At 44.8% G+C, this 17,952-nt stretch overlaps 1 protein-coding gene across 4 annotated transcripts; it reads left to right on the forward strand.

Moving 5' to 3' along the window:
* Positions 1-1,085: 1,085 nt before the first annotated feature.
* Positions 1,086-17,655, forward strand: pbrm1l (polybromo 1, like). 4 transcript variants are annotated; one of them, XM_062544628.1, is made up of 30 exons: positions 1,086-1,145; positions 2,050-2,195; positions 2,363-2,460; positions 2,558-2,705; positions 2,906-3,079; positions 3,469-3,585; positions 3,826-3,894; positions 4,099-4,197; positions 4,303-4,388; positions 4,721-4,812; positions 5,146-5,362; positions 5,717-5,858; positions 6,037-6,119; positions 6,489-6,768; positions 6,968-7,073; positions 7,818-8,493; positions 8,817-9,028; positions 9,301-9,468; positions 9,766-9,923; positions 10,235-10,489; positions 10,727-10,872; positions 11,029-11,186; positions 11,322-11,505; positions 11,730-11,940; positions 12,469-12,667; positions 14,630-14,773; positions 15,238-15,408; positions 15,875-15,942; positions 16,335-16,548; positions 16,814-17,655. In XM_062544628.1, the coding sequence occupies exons 2-30, from the start codon at positions 2,061-2,063 to the stop codon at positions 16,975-16,977; spliced, it is 4,974 nt and encodes a 1,657-aa protein (XP_062400612.1). In that variant the 5' UTR covers positions 1,086-1,145; positions 2,050-2,060; the 3' UTR covers positions 16,978-17,655. The 4 variants fall into 4 exon arrangements, with proteins under 4 accessions (XP_062400612.1, XP_062400613.1, XP_062400614.1 ...); XM_062544629.1 differs by lacking the exon at positions 15,238-15,408; XM_062544630.1 differs by lacking the exon at positions 15,238-15,408 and having other exon boundaries at positions 14,630-14,701.
* Positions 17,656-17,952: the final 297 nt, after the last annotated feature.

The raw sequence follows: 17,952 nt of genomic DNA on the forward strand, positions 1-17,952 counted from the left end.
TAAGCTATGCACCTACGAGTGATAGTAATAGCCTAATAATAATTACCATTTTGGCAATTACAAGTACAATATGTAGGCCTAATAAGGCAATTTTACCAGTGGATGAACAAAAACGGTAGCAAAGTGAACGTGGGCAAGAGAAAGAGAGAAAGAAAGGAAGGAGAGGAAGCAGAAGGAGGAAGAGGAAGGAGAGGGAACTAAGAATCTGACATGCTCCATAATACTCTGCTCTGGTTTGACTGCCTGAAATAACCCATATCTTCACCCTTACCTCTACGCGGTTATACTGCTATAGTGGGAAGGATGAAGGCCTTCTCCTCACGGTGTTAAAAAGGTTTCTCAATAACCTGCTTCATGGAACTAAGAACCTCAGAAACCTAGCAATGATTTCGTCCTTTGGAGATTTCCATGCACTTCCTACAAATGTCACACTTGGTTTGTCAATGCCAGGGAGGAAAGATCAAAACCTCAGCTGCATGTAGACGAGGACAAGGAGTCCTTACACAGAAGGTGAGACGTGCCAGTAATTACATTAAAAAAGACTGCAGACCTATTGTAGTCTACAGCATCTCAAGATAGAGGAGAAAGTGTGAGTGGAGGAAACACCTTGGCGAGACAGAGAGAACTGCATGTGAAAATACATTATGCACAAATGAATGGACTAGCCTCAGCATCAACTGTCTGGCAAAAGTGATGATTCTTGGTTTTATCTACTGCCACTAGGCTAAGTCATATTGTTTGAAAACAGGCAACTTTTCTGTATTTAATGACATGAATTGTCATCTTTTCAAACCAACAAGGCCTGTGATTCAAGGAATTGCCTATTCTGAAGTGGAATAGCCTAATTGGAAAGATAGCCCATTAATAGGCCTACTGAATTTATCGCAGCGCACATGGAATAAGAGAAGAATATGCCAAATCCCTATAGAGATTAAGTCGACTGTAGAGCCGCTGTTAAAACAAAACCAGAGCCTTGCTGGATTTCAAACATCAAAGTTGTGATAGGCTACAGTAAACCACTGGGAGGCGGTAATGCGCTGCTAGCCAGCCTACTCCGCTTCTACGGATCTTCAAGCAAATAGGGTTCTAGCTCTCATGAAGCTAGCCGTTGCCATCGCTGTGTGCTAGCCACGGGTTTTATACGGGTAAATATATGTTGTAATATTAGTTTTGTGGATATATGACTTCGGGTGGTGAATTGTGTAACTGTGCTTGAATTCAGAAATCCGCATTTTTCTTTTAGATTGTAACAGCTAACGTTAATTATGTTGCATTTCTACTTGGCTAGCAGTTACAATGTTGCAATGGCCGTGGAACGTTGGTCATTGTTGTATGGTTGTAATACTAGCTTGCTAGCATAATACAACACAAACTTGAATGGTTGGAGCAAAGTTGTGCTTTATTGGCTTCCGTCTTACATACCAGCTACAAAGTCGATGTGAATCGTTGGCATAGAACACTGAGAATAGTCTTGAAAATGAACTATCCGGTTATTAGCTTTATACAAAGTTATGACATTTGATAGTATTGTTGTGTTACAGCACTGTGCTAGCATCATCGTGAGTTAGCAGTTGGGACTTTGGAGAGTCAGAGTGCATTACTCTGCTGTCTGCATAGAATGCTTAGGCCTACGAGACCCTTTCTTATGAGTTTAGATTTTTTTTTCAACATTTATTTGTTTGTGTCTTGGTTTTTTGATGTATGCCGCGAATGGCTGGGTTGCTCGTTAGCTTTTGTTCTAAAATATAGGTCAGCACATACGGTCTATTGCACGCCTAATCCTCGGACATGCTACTTTTCATTGATATGTCGTCCGAATTGTAAACACCCCACGTTGCCACCATTTATTTAGTAGGCTATAGATAAATAAACATGACTTTCCTTATGCAATTAGGTTACAAACGCGAATCGACCTGTCTGCGGTCGGCCTGTGTTTGTTTTGACATATAGCGATTTCACGTGCAGACGCACATTCTTTTGCTGTGATTATTGAATAGGCACTTACAATAAAGCTCATCAAAGTGATGCATCACCTCATACATTTGGCAGGTATTGTTACAATGGGATCCAAAAGACGACGAGCCACCTCTCCCTCCAGCAGCATAAGTGGAGGGGACTTTGATGAGTCCACTTCATCCACCCCAGGTAGCGCATATAAGAGAAGAAGAGCTTCCAGTGGCCCGGGTATTGATCAGGTTGGTCACTTACAGACTTTGGGTCAAAATTGCAGGGGGGAAAAAACAGCATGATATTGCAAGCTTTTAAAAGTTGGCCTAGAGTTTTAAAAAAAAATCTTCATTCAAGACCTGGATTCAAAACAATAAGGTGCTATGTGTCTAATTTGTCTGCTTTTCTGTCCTAGATGTCAGTGTGCCAGGAGTTGTACAGCACTGTTCGAGATCATAAGGATGAGCAGGGCCGATTGCTGTGTGAGCCTTTCATTCGTGCCCCAAAGAGAAGGTACGATAGACTCGCTTACACTCATACTCAAGTCGAGACCTAACAAAGTCTTTTGCCCTGACTGTAAATTAAAAACACTGTCTGTGATCCACTCCAGGAACCAGCCTGACTATTACGAGGTGGTGTCCCAGCCCATAGACCTGACTAAGATCCAGCAGAAGATCAGGACTGAAGAGTACCAGGATGTGGACCAGCTCACGGCAGACCTCCAGCTCATGATTAGCAATGCAAAGACCTACTACCCGGTAGTGAAGACTAAACCTTTTGTAACAGTTTGTTGTGAGGGTCAGTTGTGACGGGGTTCTCTTTATATCTAGGCTGGTAATGGTAGCAACTGCATCCCTTTTGAATTTCAGCCTTTAAGCATTGCCCATGACTAAACCTTTTTTAACAGTTGTGGTGGTTTACCAACTAAGTCAGCAGTTGCATCCCTTGTGCCTTTCAGCGTGAGAGTACCGAGTACAGTGCAGCCTGCAGGCTCTGGGAGCTCTACCTGAGCGCGCGGAGCGACCTGCTGGGGGAGCAGGACGACGGGGACGGGGACGGTGATGAGGACGAGGATGCGGACGAGGATGCGGACGACACGCCAGAGAACCCAGGGACCTCTGCAGAGGATGAGGTAAGCAAGTGTAGATTCAGACATTATTTTTAGACAAAATACCTCGATGAACTTTGGATAATATTCCCTTCATTAGTAAAGATGTCAGTTTTCTTGTAAGTCAAGTGGGGGAAAAAAGAGGTTTGTCAAAATAGTGAGTCAAAATTGGCGCTTATTTCTACCGGAGGATAAACATTGCTGAAAGGTCAACCGGCCAATTTTTGGTTCGTTTGCTGGTGTGAAAGCGGACCTCACTGGAGTCTATGCTACATAATAACAATTGTATTGCCTGATGCGGACCAACTAATCGAACTAGTGGTATGAAAGCGCCCTCAGTGTGCTTTGCTATGTGTGGCCGATTATTCATAAGCTTCCTGTGTAATCAGCGTGTCCTTTTGACCTGTTGCTAGACTCCAGCTGGCAGTCTGAAGGAGGTTCTGGAGCAGCTGCTGGAAGCCATCGTCTCATACACCGACCCCTCAGGACGCCTCATCAGTGAACTCTTCCAGAAACTGCCTTCCAAATTGGTGAGGCCTCTCACAGTCTGCAATAGAAGCTTTCATTCATTAACGTTAATTAGCTGCTCTCAGACAGAAAGTGTAGTCCTAAAATATCTGTTTAAACAGCTTTGCTGTTTGTTTATGTTTTACATTCTGAATTAAATTCTCACGCAACCATAACAAAGAACTAGTTGGATTAACAGTGTGTGTGTTGGGTTGATTTGACATACTTGTGCCACATTGTCATGCCAATATATTTTTTTCCAGCAATATCCAGACTACTATGCTGTAATCAAGGACCCAATCGACTTGCGTTCCATTGCTCAGAAAATACAGGTAGGTTAAGATATACTATTGAGTTTCAATGATAAGGTTGTAACATATTGGATATGTAAGATAATGTCCTTATTATCTTATTTCAACATGTAATATTTGATATTCACCAAAATTATCAAGATTGCATGATTAAGATGATTCGATCTTACCCTAATATCAGTGCATCGTCACCCTTAAGCTATGTATGTTATACCTGTTTTCTAGCTGGGATACTACAAAAGTGTCAACGCCATGTCAAAGGACATTGATCTTTTGGCAAAGAATGCCAAAGCCTACAATGAGCCAGGGTCCCAAGTTTTCAAGGTTAGTGTGTCTTTCATGCCATAACTGGTGAAAATAGAAACCATACAATCTTTTTTTTGGGGGGGGGGGTTGACTAAAAATAATTTATCAATATTTGTGTACAAGGATGCAAATGCCATCAAGAAAATCTTCATTCAAAGAAAGACTGAACTTGAGCAAGCAGAGCCCACAAAAACCAGTCTTCGCATAAGGTAACTCTTCATAGCATTCAGCTGTTCATAAGGTAACTCTTCATAGCATTCAGCTGTCTGTATCATTCATAAAGTAACACTTCCTAGCATTCAGCTGTTTGCTGGAGAAGCATTTTTCTGTAGTGGCTGCTCTCTTATCTGTGTGTATTAAATTAAAGACTGGACTGTCACAGAACAAACCTAGAATACAAATACTTTCATCAAGAATTATGCAAATTATGTATAAGTTAAACCCTGGATGGCTTCTCAAAATGTAATAAAAGAAAGGGCTTATTACAGGTACTTTTTATTACTGTAATTTAAGTTGTGTGTGTGTGTGTGTGCTCTCTCAGGAACCGCAGATCAGCTCAGGGAGATCGCCTGTCGGCCATCACACTCAGTCTGCAGGGCGGCTCAGAGAGCGATGAGGACTCCATGCTCGCAGGTATCAGAGAAGCTCATATGAATAAGACCGTTAGAATATCTGCTGTATGCCCATATCGACCTTGCAGAATAGATTGTGCATGTAGATTTTAGTGTGGTTTGTTTGTTCTTGTTCTTGTTTTAGTCTCTTGATCTTTAGTCTGTTTTACAGTTCTTTTAGTCAGGTTGATTTGTCACTTTATCCTCCTGTTTACATTGTAGTGTATGTTGTGTGTGGTGTGTTAAGCTACTGGGACCTTGAATCTCCCCTTGGGGATCAATGAAGTATCCGTGTATCTGTCTAGTGGAGTTTCCTTGTCTCATGCCGTCTGCTCTGCACTCTGCTGCACTGCAGGGTCCGTGCGCTACGATGCCAGCGAGGCGGAGGCTGAGAGCGGGCACTCGCGCATGTCCTCGGGCGACCCGGTCTTCATGCTGTACCAGGCGATCCGCGGCGCCCGCAACACGCAGGGGCAGCTCCTGGCCGAGCCCTTCCAGCAGCTGCCCTCCCGCAGGGAGTACCCGGACTACTACCAGCAGATCAAGCAGCCCGTCTCCCTGCAGCAGATCAGGTGGGCAGTGCACTCCAGAGAGACCCTAGAGGCTAGGGCTGTAAACAGTGCACAAAAGTCACGATTCGGTAATGTACCTTGGTGTCAAAGTCGCGGTTCGGTTCTTTGGTGCGAATATGTGTACCTATACTCCCCTGCTAGAGGCTGTGTTCAACAAGCATTTTAGTTTTTGCATAAGTTCAGAGAATGTACAAGCAGTTTGTTTTGGATCTGTTTTTTTCTGTTCCCGTTTTATTTCAACTAAATGTTCAGAATCTTTGCTTTTGTCTAGCAAGACTCCTGCTAGTAGTATAAGTGCCAGTAGTAGTATAAAGCGTAAGCAAGGCTAAGTATACATGTTGTGTCTGAGCACAGGGAGAAAATGAAGAATGGGGAATATGAGGCCGTGGAGCAGATGGACGTGGACCTCAACCTGATGTTTGAAAACGCCAAGCGCTACAACGTGCCCAACTCCAACATCTACAAACGTGCCCACAGGCTGCAGCAGCTCCTCCAGGTGAGCTGCCTTCTCATCTCCATCCTCCATCTCTGCACACACGTCTGTTCTGATGTTATCTTCCTCGATCTGCATCTTTGATCTCGTGGAAACGGGGTCAGTGCAGAGCTGTGTGTGTGTAGGGGGAGAAGGGAAAGTGTGTCATGTCTGTTGTTTATCTGCTGCACGTGTCTGGCAGATGAAGAAGAGAGAGGTGCGTGATGAGGATGGAGACAGCATGCTGTCCACCCCACCGGACACCGGCAGTGCCAAGAGGAAAAGGTAGAGCCCCACATGAAAGCATTCCCCAGTCTCCATGAATACGGTCATTTCCTCTGCATTAGCCGCAGAACAGTGCTTTATGCAAGTTAAAAGAAACAAAACCATATTAATACCATATTAACTGCCCCTGTGTATTAACCTCATAGCTGAAGAAAGTTTGCAAAATTAAGCTGCGGCTAGTTGTTGGGAAATTATGTAATGGCCAACTAAGACTATGATTAGTGCAAACCTATTGTTCACACATGTTCCGAGAGTATTGGACTGAAATGAAGAATTACCACAGTAAATATGCATTACATTATAAACATACCTTGTAAACATACACATTGATAACAGCCACCATTCTAACACCGTGGATCTGTGTCACAGTCATAAGAAGAACACCAAGAAGAACCGCATGAAGGTTCTGTATGCAGCGGTGACTGAAGCTCGGGAGGCTGCCACCGGCCGGCGACTTTGTGACCTCTTCATGGTCAAGCCCTCCAAGAAGGACTACCCCGACTACTACAAAGTCATCCTGCAGCCCATGGACATGCGCACCATCGAGCACAACATCCGTACCGAGCGCTACACCAGCGAAGACGCGCTGATCGATGACCTGAAGCTCATGTTCCGCAACGCCCGCCACTACAATGAAGAGGGCTCTCAGGTGGGCTGCAAGGTTCTGTGTTGCAGGAGAGATAAATTTGCAGGTTTCCAGCCTGAGATACAGGGCGAAATCCAATCGCCGGCAGATCAGGCTGGGTTTACCCAGTCTAGCAGTCCTGAGTCCACTCTAAAAGTGAGGAATGTGTTGGCTTAAAGCAGTGATTAGTAATAATTAGTTCTGTTTGTTTGTTTGTTTACAGGTGTATAATGATTCGGACGTTCTGGAGAAGATTGTGAAGGACAAGAAAAAGGAGCTGGGCCCAGTGCCAGAAGAGGATGACATGGGTTCTCCTAAACTGAAATTACGTAAGTGTGCACAGGCAAATACCTGAGGATTCTTAGGCCATTAGCAATGTAATAGCTTTGAGTATTTTTGGTAATTTAAGTCACGGAATTGTTGTTGATTCAAGCTTTGCATGAATCTATTAGCTAATAAATCAGTTTTTTAGGCTTTTATGGGCTTTTTGTGTCATTTTGTGCCTACTAAGAAATATCTCAGTGTTTGATAGATTTATATTGCCTTTGTGTCATCAGGCTATTAAGAACTACCTGTTTATTAGGTTTATGTTGCCTTTCTGTCAATAGTCTACTAAGATTTACCTCAGTGTTTCATAGATTTATATTGCCGTTGTGTCATTAGCCTATTAAGATATACCTCCGTGTTTTAATACGTTTATATTGACTTTGTGTCATTAATCACTAAGATATACCTCAGTGTTTAATAGGTTTATATTGGCTTTGTGTCATTAGCCTACTAAGATATACCTCAGTGTTTTAATACGTTTATATTGACTTTGTGTCATTAATCTACTAAGATATACCTGTGTTTAATAGGTTTATATTGCCTTTGTGTGTCATTAGCCTCAGTGTTTAATAGGTTTATATTGCCTTTGTGTCATTAGCCTCAGTGTTTAATAGGTTTCTATTGCCTTTGTGTCATTAGCCTCAGTGTTTAATAGGTTTATATTGCCTTTGTGTCATTAGCCTTGTGGCATCCTGTACTTAGCCGGTAGCTGCTGCCCTAACCTTGTGCACCTCATGGCTCTACAGGCCGGAGTGCAGGAGGAGTGTCTCCTAAGAAGGCGCGCTCCCACACCACCCCCCTGCAGCACCGCCTGTCCGAGCTGTACGAGGCCGTGCGCGGCTACACGGACGCCCGCGGCCGGCGCCTCAGCACCGTCTTCCTGCGCTTGCCGTCGCGCGCCGAGCTGCCCGACTACTACGCCGCCATCAAGCGGCCCGTGGACATGGAGCGCATCCGCTCGCACATCGCCGCCGGCCGCTACCAGGACGTGGACGCCCTGGCCGAGGACTTCGCCCTCATGTTCCACAACGCCTGCACCTACAACGAGCCCGAGTCCCTCATCTACCGCGACGCGCTGCTGCTGCACCGCGAGCTGCTGGAGACCCGCCGGCGTCTGGAGGAGGAGGACGAGGCGGACGACGAAGGCCCAGGCAGAGGCTCCGGGGGAGCCGGCGCCGCCCCTCTGGTGCGCGAGCTCCTCCGCAACCTGTTTGTGTCCGTCATGGGTCACCAGGACGACGAGGGCCGGTGCTACAGTGACTCGCTGGCAGAGGTGCCCGCCGTGGACCCGTCGAGGCCCGAGGAGCCGCCCCTCAGCCTGGAGCTGGTGCGTGCCAACGTGGAGCGCGGGCGCTACCGCCGTCTGGACGTCTTCCAGGAGCACGTGTTTGAGGTGCTGGAGAGGGCTCGCCGCCTCAACAGGTTCGTCCCAGCTGCCCTGAAGCTGTCATGTCTGCCTCTTGTAGTGGTCATGGAAGCTATTTTCCCCTTTTTAGGTCCAAATCTGTACTAGGGGAAAAAATATCAAATAGTATAGATTGAAATCTATAATTAATAGATAGATTTCAATCTTTTTTCCCCACAGCAAACAATATGTGTTTTGTGGGTTGAGAAACCCCTTGTGCCCTATGGTACTGTGCTTGTAGTCATCTACAACTGTGACTTTGTAGTCCCCTATAATTGGGACTGGCTGTGGAAAGCACACTATTTTTCCCTGATGTCCATTGTCTAATGTCCCCCTTCAGAACGGACTCGGAGATCTTCGAGGACTCGGTGGAGCTGCAGCACTTCTTTGTGAAGATCCGTGACGAGCTGTGCAAGAACGGAGAGATCCTGATGTCCCCGGCCCTCAGCTACACCTCCAAACACCTCAACGCCGACGTGGACCAGGAGAAGAGGGAGAAGCTGCCCAAAGAGATCGAGGAGGATCGGCTCAAGAAGGAGGAGGAGAGTAAAGGTGAGGACGTCCAACCATGTCACTAGTACTGGTATGCACTGAAGCAATTGCGACAGAGAGGGTTGAAGTAGAGTCAGACTAATTGTGATGGTCTCTCATCGGAAAAGTTCACTGTCTGGCTCTTGTTTAAAAGCTGGTTCGCTAATGAAGGAGAAGAATGAATCTTCTGTCCGTTTTCCATACACCTTGGCGCCAAATGGGCACCCAGTGTGTTGGAAACGAATGCTAAGGGGAACGAGTACCAATTCTTCTGTCTTGCTCTACGTTGGCAGAAGCGGAGAAGGTGGAGGACCCCGCTGGCCCGCGGAGCTCCTACAGCCAGGACTGCAGCTTTGACAACAGCACGTACAGCGTGGGCGACTGCGTCTATGTGCAGCCGGCCGAGGCGAACCTGCAGCCCCACATCGTCTGCATCGAGAAGCTGTGGCAGAACGAATCAGGTGAGCGTCACTCTTTGTTTTTCCCCTCTCCTCTGCTTCCCCCTTTTCTCTGCTTTTGTTTCCTTCTGCCCTATCTTCATCTGTCCCGGTGTCCCTTAAGTCACTCCAGTCCCATGGCTCAGACATTCATTCCTTTAAAGTCTCTCCTCCTCTCCTCTCCTCTCCTCTCTTCTCACCACAGTGACTCTCAGCTCCTTGAACTCAACCTTTCAAACTTCTCTTTGCCATTCTACTACGCTGTGTTTGTTTATGTTCCCCATTTCATCCTAATGTTCCATCTCTCACTACGCGCCATAGGAGAGAAGTGGCTGTATGGCTGCTGGTTTTACAGGCCCGGCGAGACGTTCCACCTGGCCACGCGCAAGTTCGTGGAGAAGGAGGTGTTCAAGAGTGACTACTACAACAGAGTCCCCGTCAGCAAGATCATTGGCAAGTGCATGGTGTTGTTTGTGAAGGTAAGCAGCTCTCTTTGGGTCACATTTTTATTCACCTTAAAAGAGAATTCTGGCAATTTTTCCACGTAGACCTCTGTTTCTTGAAGAGTACTGTTGGTACAAAAAACAGCTCTTCCTAGCTCGAATTGCTGTAACCAATGGCTTGAGTTGCCAGGCAGCCACAGCGCTACACTTTTGGGTGCATGTTCATGAGCCCCCATGTTCCCCAATTCTCTTTGACTCTCCTAAAGAAGAGCGGCGGAAGGGAGGACTAACAGTCTTGTGGTGATTTAGAGGCAGGGAGTTAACCTGCGTGTTCTCTCTCTATTCAGGATTATTTCAAGCTTCAGCCCGAAGGCTTCAGGCCGGAGGATGTCTTTGTCTGTGAGTCGCGCTACACCACCAAGACCAAGTCCTTCAAGAAGATAAAGATGTGGACCATGCCGGCCAGCTCGGTGAGGATGGTCCCACGCGACGTGCCACTGCCTGTGGTCCGCGTGGCCTCCATGTTCGTGAGCGCCTCAAAGCGGGACAACGAGAAGCTGACCGAGACGGTGGAGCATGGCGTCGGTGGATTCATTGAGAAGGTCAGTGAATCGACATCATTGTTCTTTTATTTTTTATCTTTCATCTTTTTTTTTTTTTTTTTTACTATGCCGCAACTGGCTACAGCTTCTGTACCACCTTAGGTCCAATTCTGAGCCGGGTCATTTCCTGATCCCACTTTCTTCCTGTCATTCTGTCCTGTATCAATAAAAAAGGCTAAACTTTCTAAAAAAAAAAAAAAAAACTTACGAAGTTGATAACCATACTCATCTCTGTAGGAAAGAGAGGATGTTCCCATGGAGAATCCCAGTGGAGACCCAGGCTGCCAGTATTATGATCAGCTACATTGCAACAAGTTGTGGGTGAAGGTTGGAGACTGCGTCTTTGTTCGGTCTCATGGGTTGGTGCGACCCAGGGTCGGAAGGTCAGTTGGATGTTTTATTGCACCACGTGTTATCAGTATTCCATTTCCAGTTTCAATATTCTCATTTTGTTACCACTAAATGTATTTGATGTAAAACAGTTAAGACACGATAAGTCTTATAGATTTTGTTTTGTCTGTTGGGTTGTCTGCTGACAGGATTGAGAAGATGTGGGTGCAAAATGGTGCGGCTTTCTTCTTTGGGCCGATCTTTATTTACCCTGAGGAGACAGAACACGAGCCCACCAAGATGTTCTACAAGAGGGAGGTGTTCCTAAGCCAGCTGGAAGAAACTTGCCCAATGGCCTGTGTCTTGGGTAATGATGAACACAGTCCATCAGCATTTCAGCCATTCAGCTTCATTTGTTTCTTTTGTTTTTAGACTGTGACAAAACCCCATTCGTTGCCAGTAGTCTTGAACAATGGTAAACATCGTTCTGTGTTCTCGACAGGCAAGTGTGTGGTGTCCTCCTTCAAGGACTTCCTGTCATGCCGGCCGACAGAGTACGCTGAGGAAGAGGTGCTGGTGTGTGAGAGCCGCTACATCGAGAGTGAGAAGCAGATGAAGAAGTTTAAGGGACTCAAGCGCTTCTCCCTCTCAGCCAAAGTGGTGGAGGACGAGGTCTACTACTTCAGGTACTTGGTATATTTAAAAAGAACAGGAAGAAAAAGAAGAACAAATTATTGTTAAGCAACTCTCATCTTTCACTCATCTTTTGCTCTTGTTCTTGTGTTGCATTGTCTAATGTATTTCTATAACGTAACTTTAGTTTTAAATGTGCAGTCCTTTTTTAACCTTCAACCATCATCCCAACACATAGCAAACATTTCATAATCTCCTGTCTTTGCTGACTGTCTAGAAAGCCAATTGTTCCACAAAAAGAGCCGTCTCCACTTCTGAGCAAAAAGATTGAGGAGTTGGAGGCCAAGTTTGCAGACATGGATGATGCCGATGAAGATCTGGATGACCTTGATGACGAAGAGGATGAGGAGGCCCCGGCGACCCCCTCCATGCCCCAGATGCACACGTCTATAGCCAGCGACATAGACATGCCCTACACGCCACCACAGGTGCCCAGCTCCTCCAGTCTTTGAGAGACTCTGCACCACGTACAGAAGAGACACTCCATAGTGTTTACTCCTTAGACCTGATACACCATAGAGTTAACTCCTTAGACCAGATACACCATAGAGTTAACTCCTTAGATGAGATACACCATAGAGTTAACTCCTTTACTTAGACCAGATACACCATAGAGTTAACTCCTTTACTTAGACCAGATACACCATAGAGTTAACTCCTTTACTTAGACGAAATACACCATAGAGTTAACTCCTTTACCTAGACGAGATACACCATAGAGTTAACTCCTTTACTTAGACCAGATACACTATAGAGTTAACTCCTTTACTTAGACCAGATACACCATAGAGTTTGCCCTCTGTGTAGAAGAGATGCACCATAGAGTTGAAAGAGTGTGTCTGTCACTTTGACGGTTGATGTTGACCCTCTATCCTGAATCTGTCTCTTCTAGCACACAGATGTGTTCACAAAAGGATTATACTCATTGTCTGGCTCTCTCTTTCTCTGGTTTTCAGTCCACTCCAAAGATAAAGGGTCTGTCCAAAAAGGAGGGTGCTAAGAGGAAGATCAACATGAGCGGATACATTCTGTTTAGCAGTGAGATGCGTGCCGTTATCAAGGCCCGCCACCCGGACTTCTCCTTCGGCGAGCTTAGTCGCCTGGTAGGCACGGAGTGGAGGAACCTGGAGGCGCCGAAGAAAGCCGAGTATGAAGGTGAGGCTGGTGGACAGTGTTCCCACGGGGCCTTGAATGTGTTTGGGCAGAAATCTGGAGAAAAAAAATCAGACCCATCAATGTTTTAAAGGTGACATAGAATGGAAAGGCATGGTTGTGCCCTCCCTCATACGTAAATACAGTGAGGAGAAAATGTATTTGATACCATGCTAAAGTTGCCTAAAAAGAGGAATATAAAATCATCATTTGACAATTGATCTTAATTTCTTAATTCAAAAACTGAGTAAAAATAAAACCGCTAAGTACCCCAATTTTCTTTGTGATCGAAGAATGTTTCGTAAATAAATAAATGTTCTTCCTAAATGCTAGGGGGAAGGAAGTATTTGACCCCCAATGTAACCATATGGGAATTTAACACATAGGGTTAACATAGGGGCAGGCACATTTTTATTTTTTAAGGCCAGCTATTTCATGGATTCAGGATATTGTGCATCCTGATAAAGTTCCCTTGGCCGTTTGAATTAAAATAGCCCCACATCATTATACACCTTTCACCATAACTAGAGATTGCCATGGTGCTTTTTCCAGTAGGCCTATTAGCCTGTTTGATGCTCATTGAGCTCAATGCAAATCAAACAGGCTAATAGGCCTACTGGAAAAAGCACCATGCCAATCTCTAGCTATGGTCAAGGGAATGTGATGATGTGGGGCTATTTTAATTCCAAAGGCCAAGGGAAATTTATCGGGATGCATAATATCCTAGATCCATGAAATAGCTGGCCTTTAAAAATAAAAATCTGCCTGCCCCTATGTGTTAAATTCCCATAGGGTTACATAGGGGGTCAAATACTTCCTTCCCCTAGCATTTAAGGAAAACATTTATCTATTTACGATACATTCTTCAATCACAAAGAAAATTGGTGTCCTTGGCGGTTTGATTTTTACTCATTTTTTGAATTAAGGCATTAAGATCAATTGTCAAATGATGATTTTATATTCCTGTTTTAGCATTGTATCAAATACATGTGCTCCTCACTGTAACTTTCAAAACACCTATGCTTATTTATGTTTATTAATATACAGTGTGTGTATATACATACAGTGTTGAGAAATGTTAACTTTTTCAAGCCTCTCTGTGAGCAGGGCTCCCGTCAGTCCTTGAAAGTTTATGAATTTGAGAAATATTAATCAAAGCCTTCGAACATTTTCTAAAATAGACGTGAGTCATTGAAAGTGCTTGAAGTTTTATATTATTATGTGTTTGAAAAGGCAGGAGCTCACATCATCACTGTCATTGCACAATTGAGAAATGTTACGTGTTCAAGCACTTGAGCCTCCATCTGTTTTTCATTGTTGTCTGTGATAGATTGTGAAAATCTATCAGGTTTTACAGAAGGAGAACTATTTTAACCTTTAACTTGGTCTGAAGCGTGTTGGGTCCTTGAATTAGAGGGAATGGGCCTGGAAAGTCCTTCAAAATATCCTTGAATTTAGTATTTAGGAAAATGTGGGAAGCCTGTGTGAGCTTACATGAAGTATTTTAGCTCTTATTAGAGGAATTATCAATAATGAACAATTAACAATTAAAATAACAATAATTAACCATGATCACAGTTTCAAGCTGAGATGTTGGGCCCTTGAATTTTGGCCAATTGAAAAGATGTGGATAAGGCTTTTCATGAGTAGAATCTACTGCTATGATGGTCTGAGCCTGTCCTGCTGTTTGAGCTCTCATTGTCCCTGCCTTAATATACTGTCCATACTGTCAGTGTAATCTAACCATGTATGTGATTGCTTGCGATATGTACTTCTTCTGCCTATATCTTATTGTACAGTGCCCTTGGATACCTTGGAAGGCGCTTTTCTAAATTAAATGTATTATTATTATTATCATTATTATGATTTTTATCCCATCAGGCAAGGTGTTGAGGGAACCAAACCCCCTCCACTAGTATTTGCACCGTGGCGATATGAGAAGGTAACTGTGTGTGTCTCTTCCAGAGAGGGCAGCCAAGTTGGTGGAGCAGCAGGAGCGGGAGAGGGCAGCTCAGCAGCAGGCTTCCCCGAGAGAAGGTACCCCAGTGGGCATGGTGCCTTCGCCCACAGCTATGGGCATGCTAAACCAGGCCATGCCACCCATGTCAGGTAACTCCCCGGACCCTCAGAGACAGCGCCAGCGTTTTGGGCACCCTCCAACATCTCCCTGCAACCTCAACCCACCTCACCTCACCCCTTTATTCACTCTGTCTGACCTTTTGATAAGTGTTTGTTCTTCTTAGGGAATGAAATTTACTAAGGAGTTTGCAAAGTAGTGGAATATATTATTTTGTCATTCCAAAACGCTGCATCCGACTGAATTATAGGACAGACTGCATGACTGCATCACTGTATTAACTCAAAAGTGTAAAATGTACATTTTGGTTTGGCTTTGTCTTCCTCTCCATGTTCAGTCTTCTTATCTTATTCATATACTCTTAATCTTACTCCTAATATGGCTCTTAGAAGGTAGCTACTGATAATGCTATGTTTTATAGTGCATGTCCTTCATAGTCATCTGCATGACCCTCAGTGCATGGATTTGTTGTCTTGTCTCTTCTTCCTCACCCAAGGCATGATGGGACCTTATGGCCCGCCCTTCATGCCCATGCAGGGCCCTCCTCATGAGGGCATGATGGGTATGGGTAGTGTGCCACCTCATCCCATGGGGGTGCCCATGTCGCTGTCCCACCAGCACCAGCTGCCACCAGGCATGCCTGGCTACCCTGGCATGCCACATCCGGGTAAGCAGCAAAGCTACCAACCAGGTTCTCACAAATCACCCTCCACTCTGATGGCTTGTGCTCACCCTGGTCGCGTGGTCCAAACAGCTCGCCCTCGACTCAGGGGGCTAGCTGCTGCTTGGTGAGCTGCTTGGTGGTCTCTTGACCCGGTTAGGAGGAGTCTACTTGCCCAAATTGAAGATCTCTGCTGAAAAAAAGAGCTGATTTCTTCTCACAAAACACCACACCCTTACATAGAGAAGCACACTGCATGAATTCACATGTATTACATATAAATAATGTAAGTGGGTAAACTACTAACTCACATTCCCACAGATAATCTGCAGTGTTCATCAACAGTTATCTTGTTCTGATGTCTCTGTAAAGTCAAAAACAGCTATTTCAATTTTCAAAATGTTTATTGTTTTTCAATTTTCAATTGCGCCGTGTCCTCCCGGATTGATCTTATTTGGTGTGGTTGGTTCAGGCATGATGGGACCAGGAGTAAACGGTATGGCTGGCAGTCCAGGCCCGGGTAACCATTACGCTGTTCAGGTAAACCCAGACTTCTTTTTTGCACATTTTTGTGTTCTCATATTAATTCTCGTGGTTTGCAAAATACCAACACTGCATCAGAGGAATATATTAGATCAGTGGTGTTTGAAGCTGAAAGGTACGTTCATATTTGGGAAATGGAGGTGAACATTTGTCGCAACGGCCTTGTTGCTTGCAATTTTTCATTCACCACAAATGTTTACTTCTCTTTGCCAAATTGTATCAAACATAGCTGTGTGTGTGTGTGTGTGTGTGTGTGTGTGTGTGTGTGTGTGTGTGTGTGTGTGTGTGTGTGTGTGTGTGTGTGTGTGTGTGTGTGTGTGTGTGTGTGTGTGTGTGTGTGTGTGTGGAACATGACTGACATGCAGATGTTCTCTTTGGTTGTTGCTCAGATGGGTGGCTACCCAGCGGGTCATCAGCCTCCTCCTCCATACCCAGGCCAGGGCCAGATGGGGCACCCTGCTCACCAGCAGCCCAGCACCCCCATGTTTGTGGCCCCGCCACCCAAGCCCCAGCGGCTCCTGCACTCCGAGGCCTACCTCAAGTACATCGAGGGCCTGCGGGGCGACTCATCCACCGTCAGCAAATGGGACCAGACGCTCAAAAGTAAGCTGGTTTAGTTTAGTTTTGTGTTGTTTAATAGTGCGGAGATGTGGCAAAAGTGGCTGCATCCCAACCATATGTGGAACTAAGTGTCCAAGGGGACATTTCCAGAAGCTACCCCCATTTCTCCCTCGCCTACACGTTCTTGGTCACTTTCAACTGTCCTATCTGCATAAAGCTCAAAAAGCTCTAACATATACAAGTAAAAATAATCGCACATAATCACATCTGTGACAAGATGGTACCATCTGTGCGTTGTGCTTGACAGGTCAAAGAAGAGACGCTCGCATGACCAAAGAACAGGAGAGCCGTCTGCCGTCCCATTGGCTGAAAAGCAAAGGAGCGCACACCACCATGGCTGATGCACTGTGGCGCCTCCGGGACCTGATGCTACGGGACACGCTGAACATTCGACAAGCTTATAACCTGTAATGCTATTGGAGCTAACATGGCACACATGGGCCGGCCTCTTTTAAGCTAAAATTCCTGACTATGTTTGACCTTATTTGTGAGTGGTAGTATGTTACTATTTGACAGGACAACAAGATATGTTGCAGCAATTGTGGTACTTGTACTGATATGCATTTCTCCTCCCAACCGGTGAGGAACTGTAGTTAGAGATATGACAGAAGTATTTAAGTATGTACACAAGAATACACTGGAATAATGTTTACTGAGCACCTCTCCACACACCGCACAACTGTGCTGATCAAGCAGAGTTTTCCGACAGAGCGGATCATTCTGCCTCCGTAAAATCACGACACGCACACTTGTTGCTACTGATGAGAGGTTAGCAGTTGTAAGCTTCACAGTGTTTGTTTCTCAGCTCAGGTTATTAAATATTTACTGATTAGAATTATGGTATTTATACACAAGAACTTTAGGAACAATATGGCTTTAAAACCACTCCACCTTAAGGGCCCACTGATGGAACTCACTAGTTGGGAATAACTGAAAATACCCCCCCAGGTATATTTTTTATTCTATGATTTTATATGGAAATAAGCCTAGTTTTTTCTTCTCTGTTATCTATTTTTGCATTATGTATGGTTGAAGCAAAATTGTGTGAAAATCTGCATTAAATTCTTGGCATTAAAAATGTCATGTGAAGTTTTGTATCCTGTGCTGCATGTCTTGTAATAACTTTTTTGAAGAATGGCAAAAAACATTTTTTAACATAAATAACATCACTGTGGAATTTAATTACAACTACAGCTCACCACAGTTGGCATTATGCTGCATACAAAACACTACCACAAAGCAACCATGTAAAATCCATGTATGTAGCCTCGAACATTTTCTAATAGAAAACATTTTTGACATGAGAATGCCTTGAGAAAGGTTTGCTCACAAACGAGTTTCTTTGAATCTCTGGGCTGCCCGGCCCATTAAAAACATCCTGTTTGG

Source organism: Sardina pilchardus, chromosome 9 (assembly GCF_963854185.1).
Source record: "Sardina pilchardus chromosome 9, fSarPil1.1, whole genome shotgun sequence".
In the NCBI taxonomy this organism is placed as follows: Eukaryota; Metazoa; Chordata; class Actinopteri; order Clupeiformes; family Clupeidae; genus Sardina; species Sardina pilchardus.

Bases quoted from the DNA above. Each gene is read 5' to 3' on its own strand.
- pbrm1l (XM_062544628.1), top strand. From the start codon at position 2,061: ATGGGATCCAAAAGACGACGAGCCACCTCTCCCTCCAGCAGCATAAGT. The intron at 4,198-4,302 runs GTTAGTGTGTCT...TTTGTGTACAAG, and splicing joins CAGGGTCCCAAGTTTTCAAG to GATGCAAATGCCATCAAGAA. The intron at 8,494-8,816 runs GTTCGTCCCAGC...GTCCCCCTTCAG, and splicing joins AGGGCTCGCCGCCTCAACAG to AACGGACTCGGAGATCTTCG.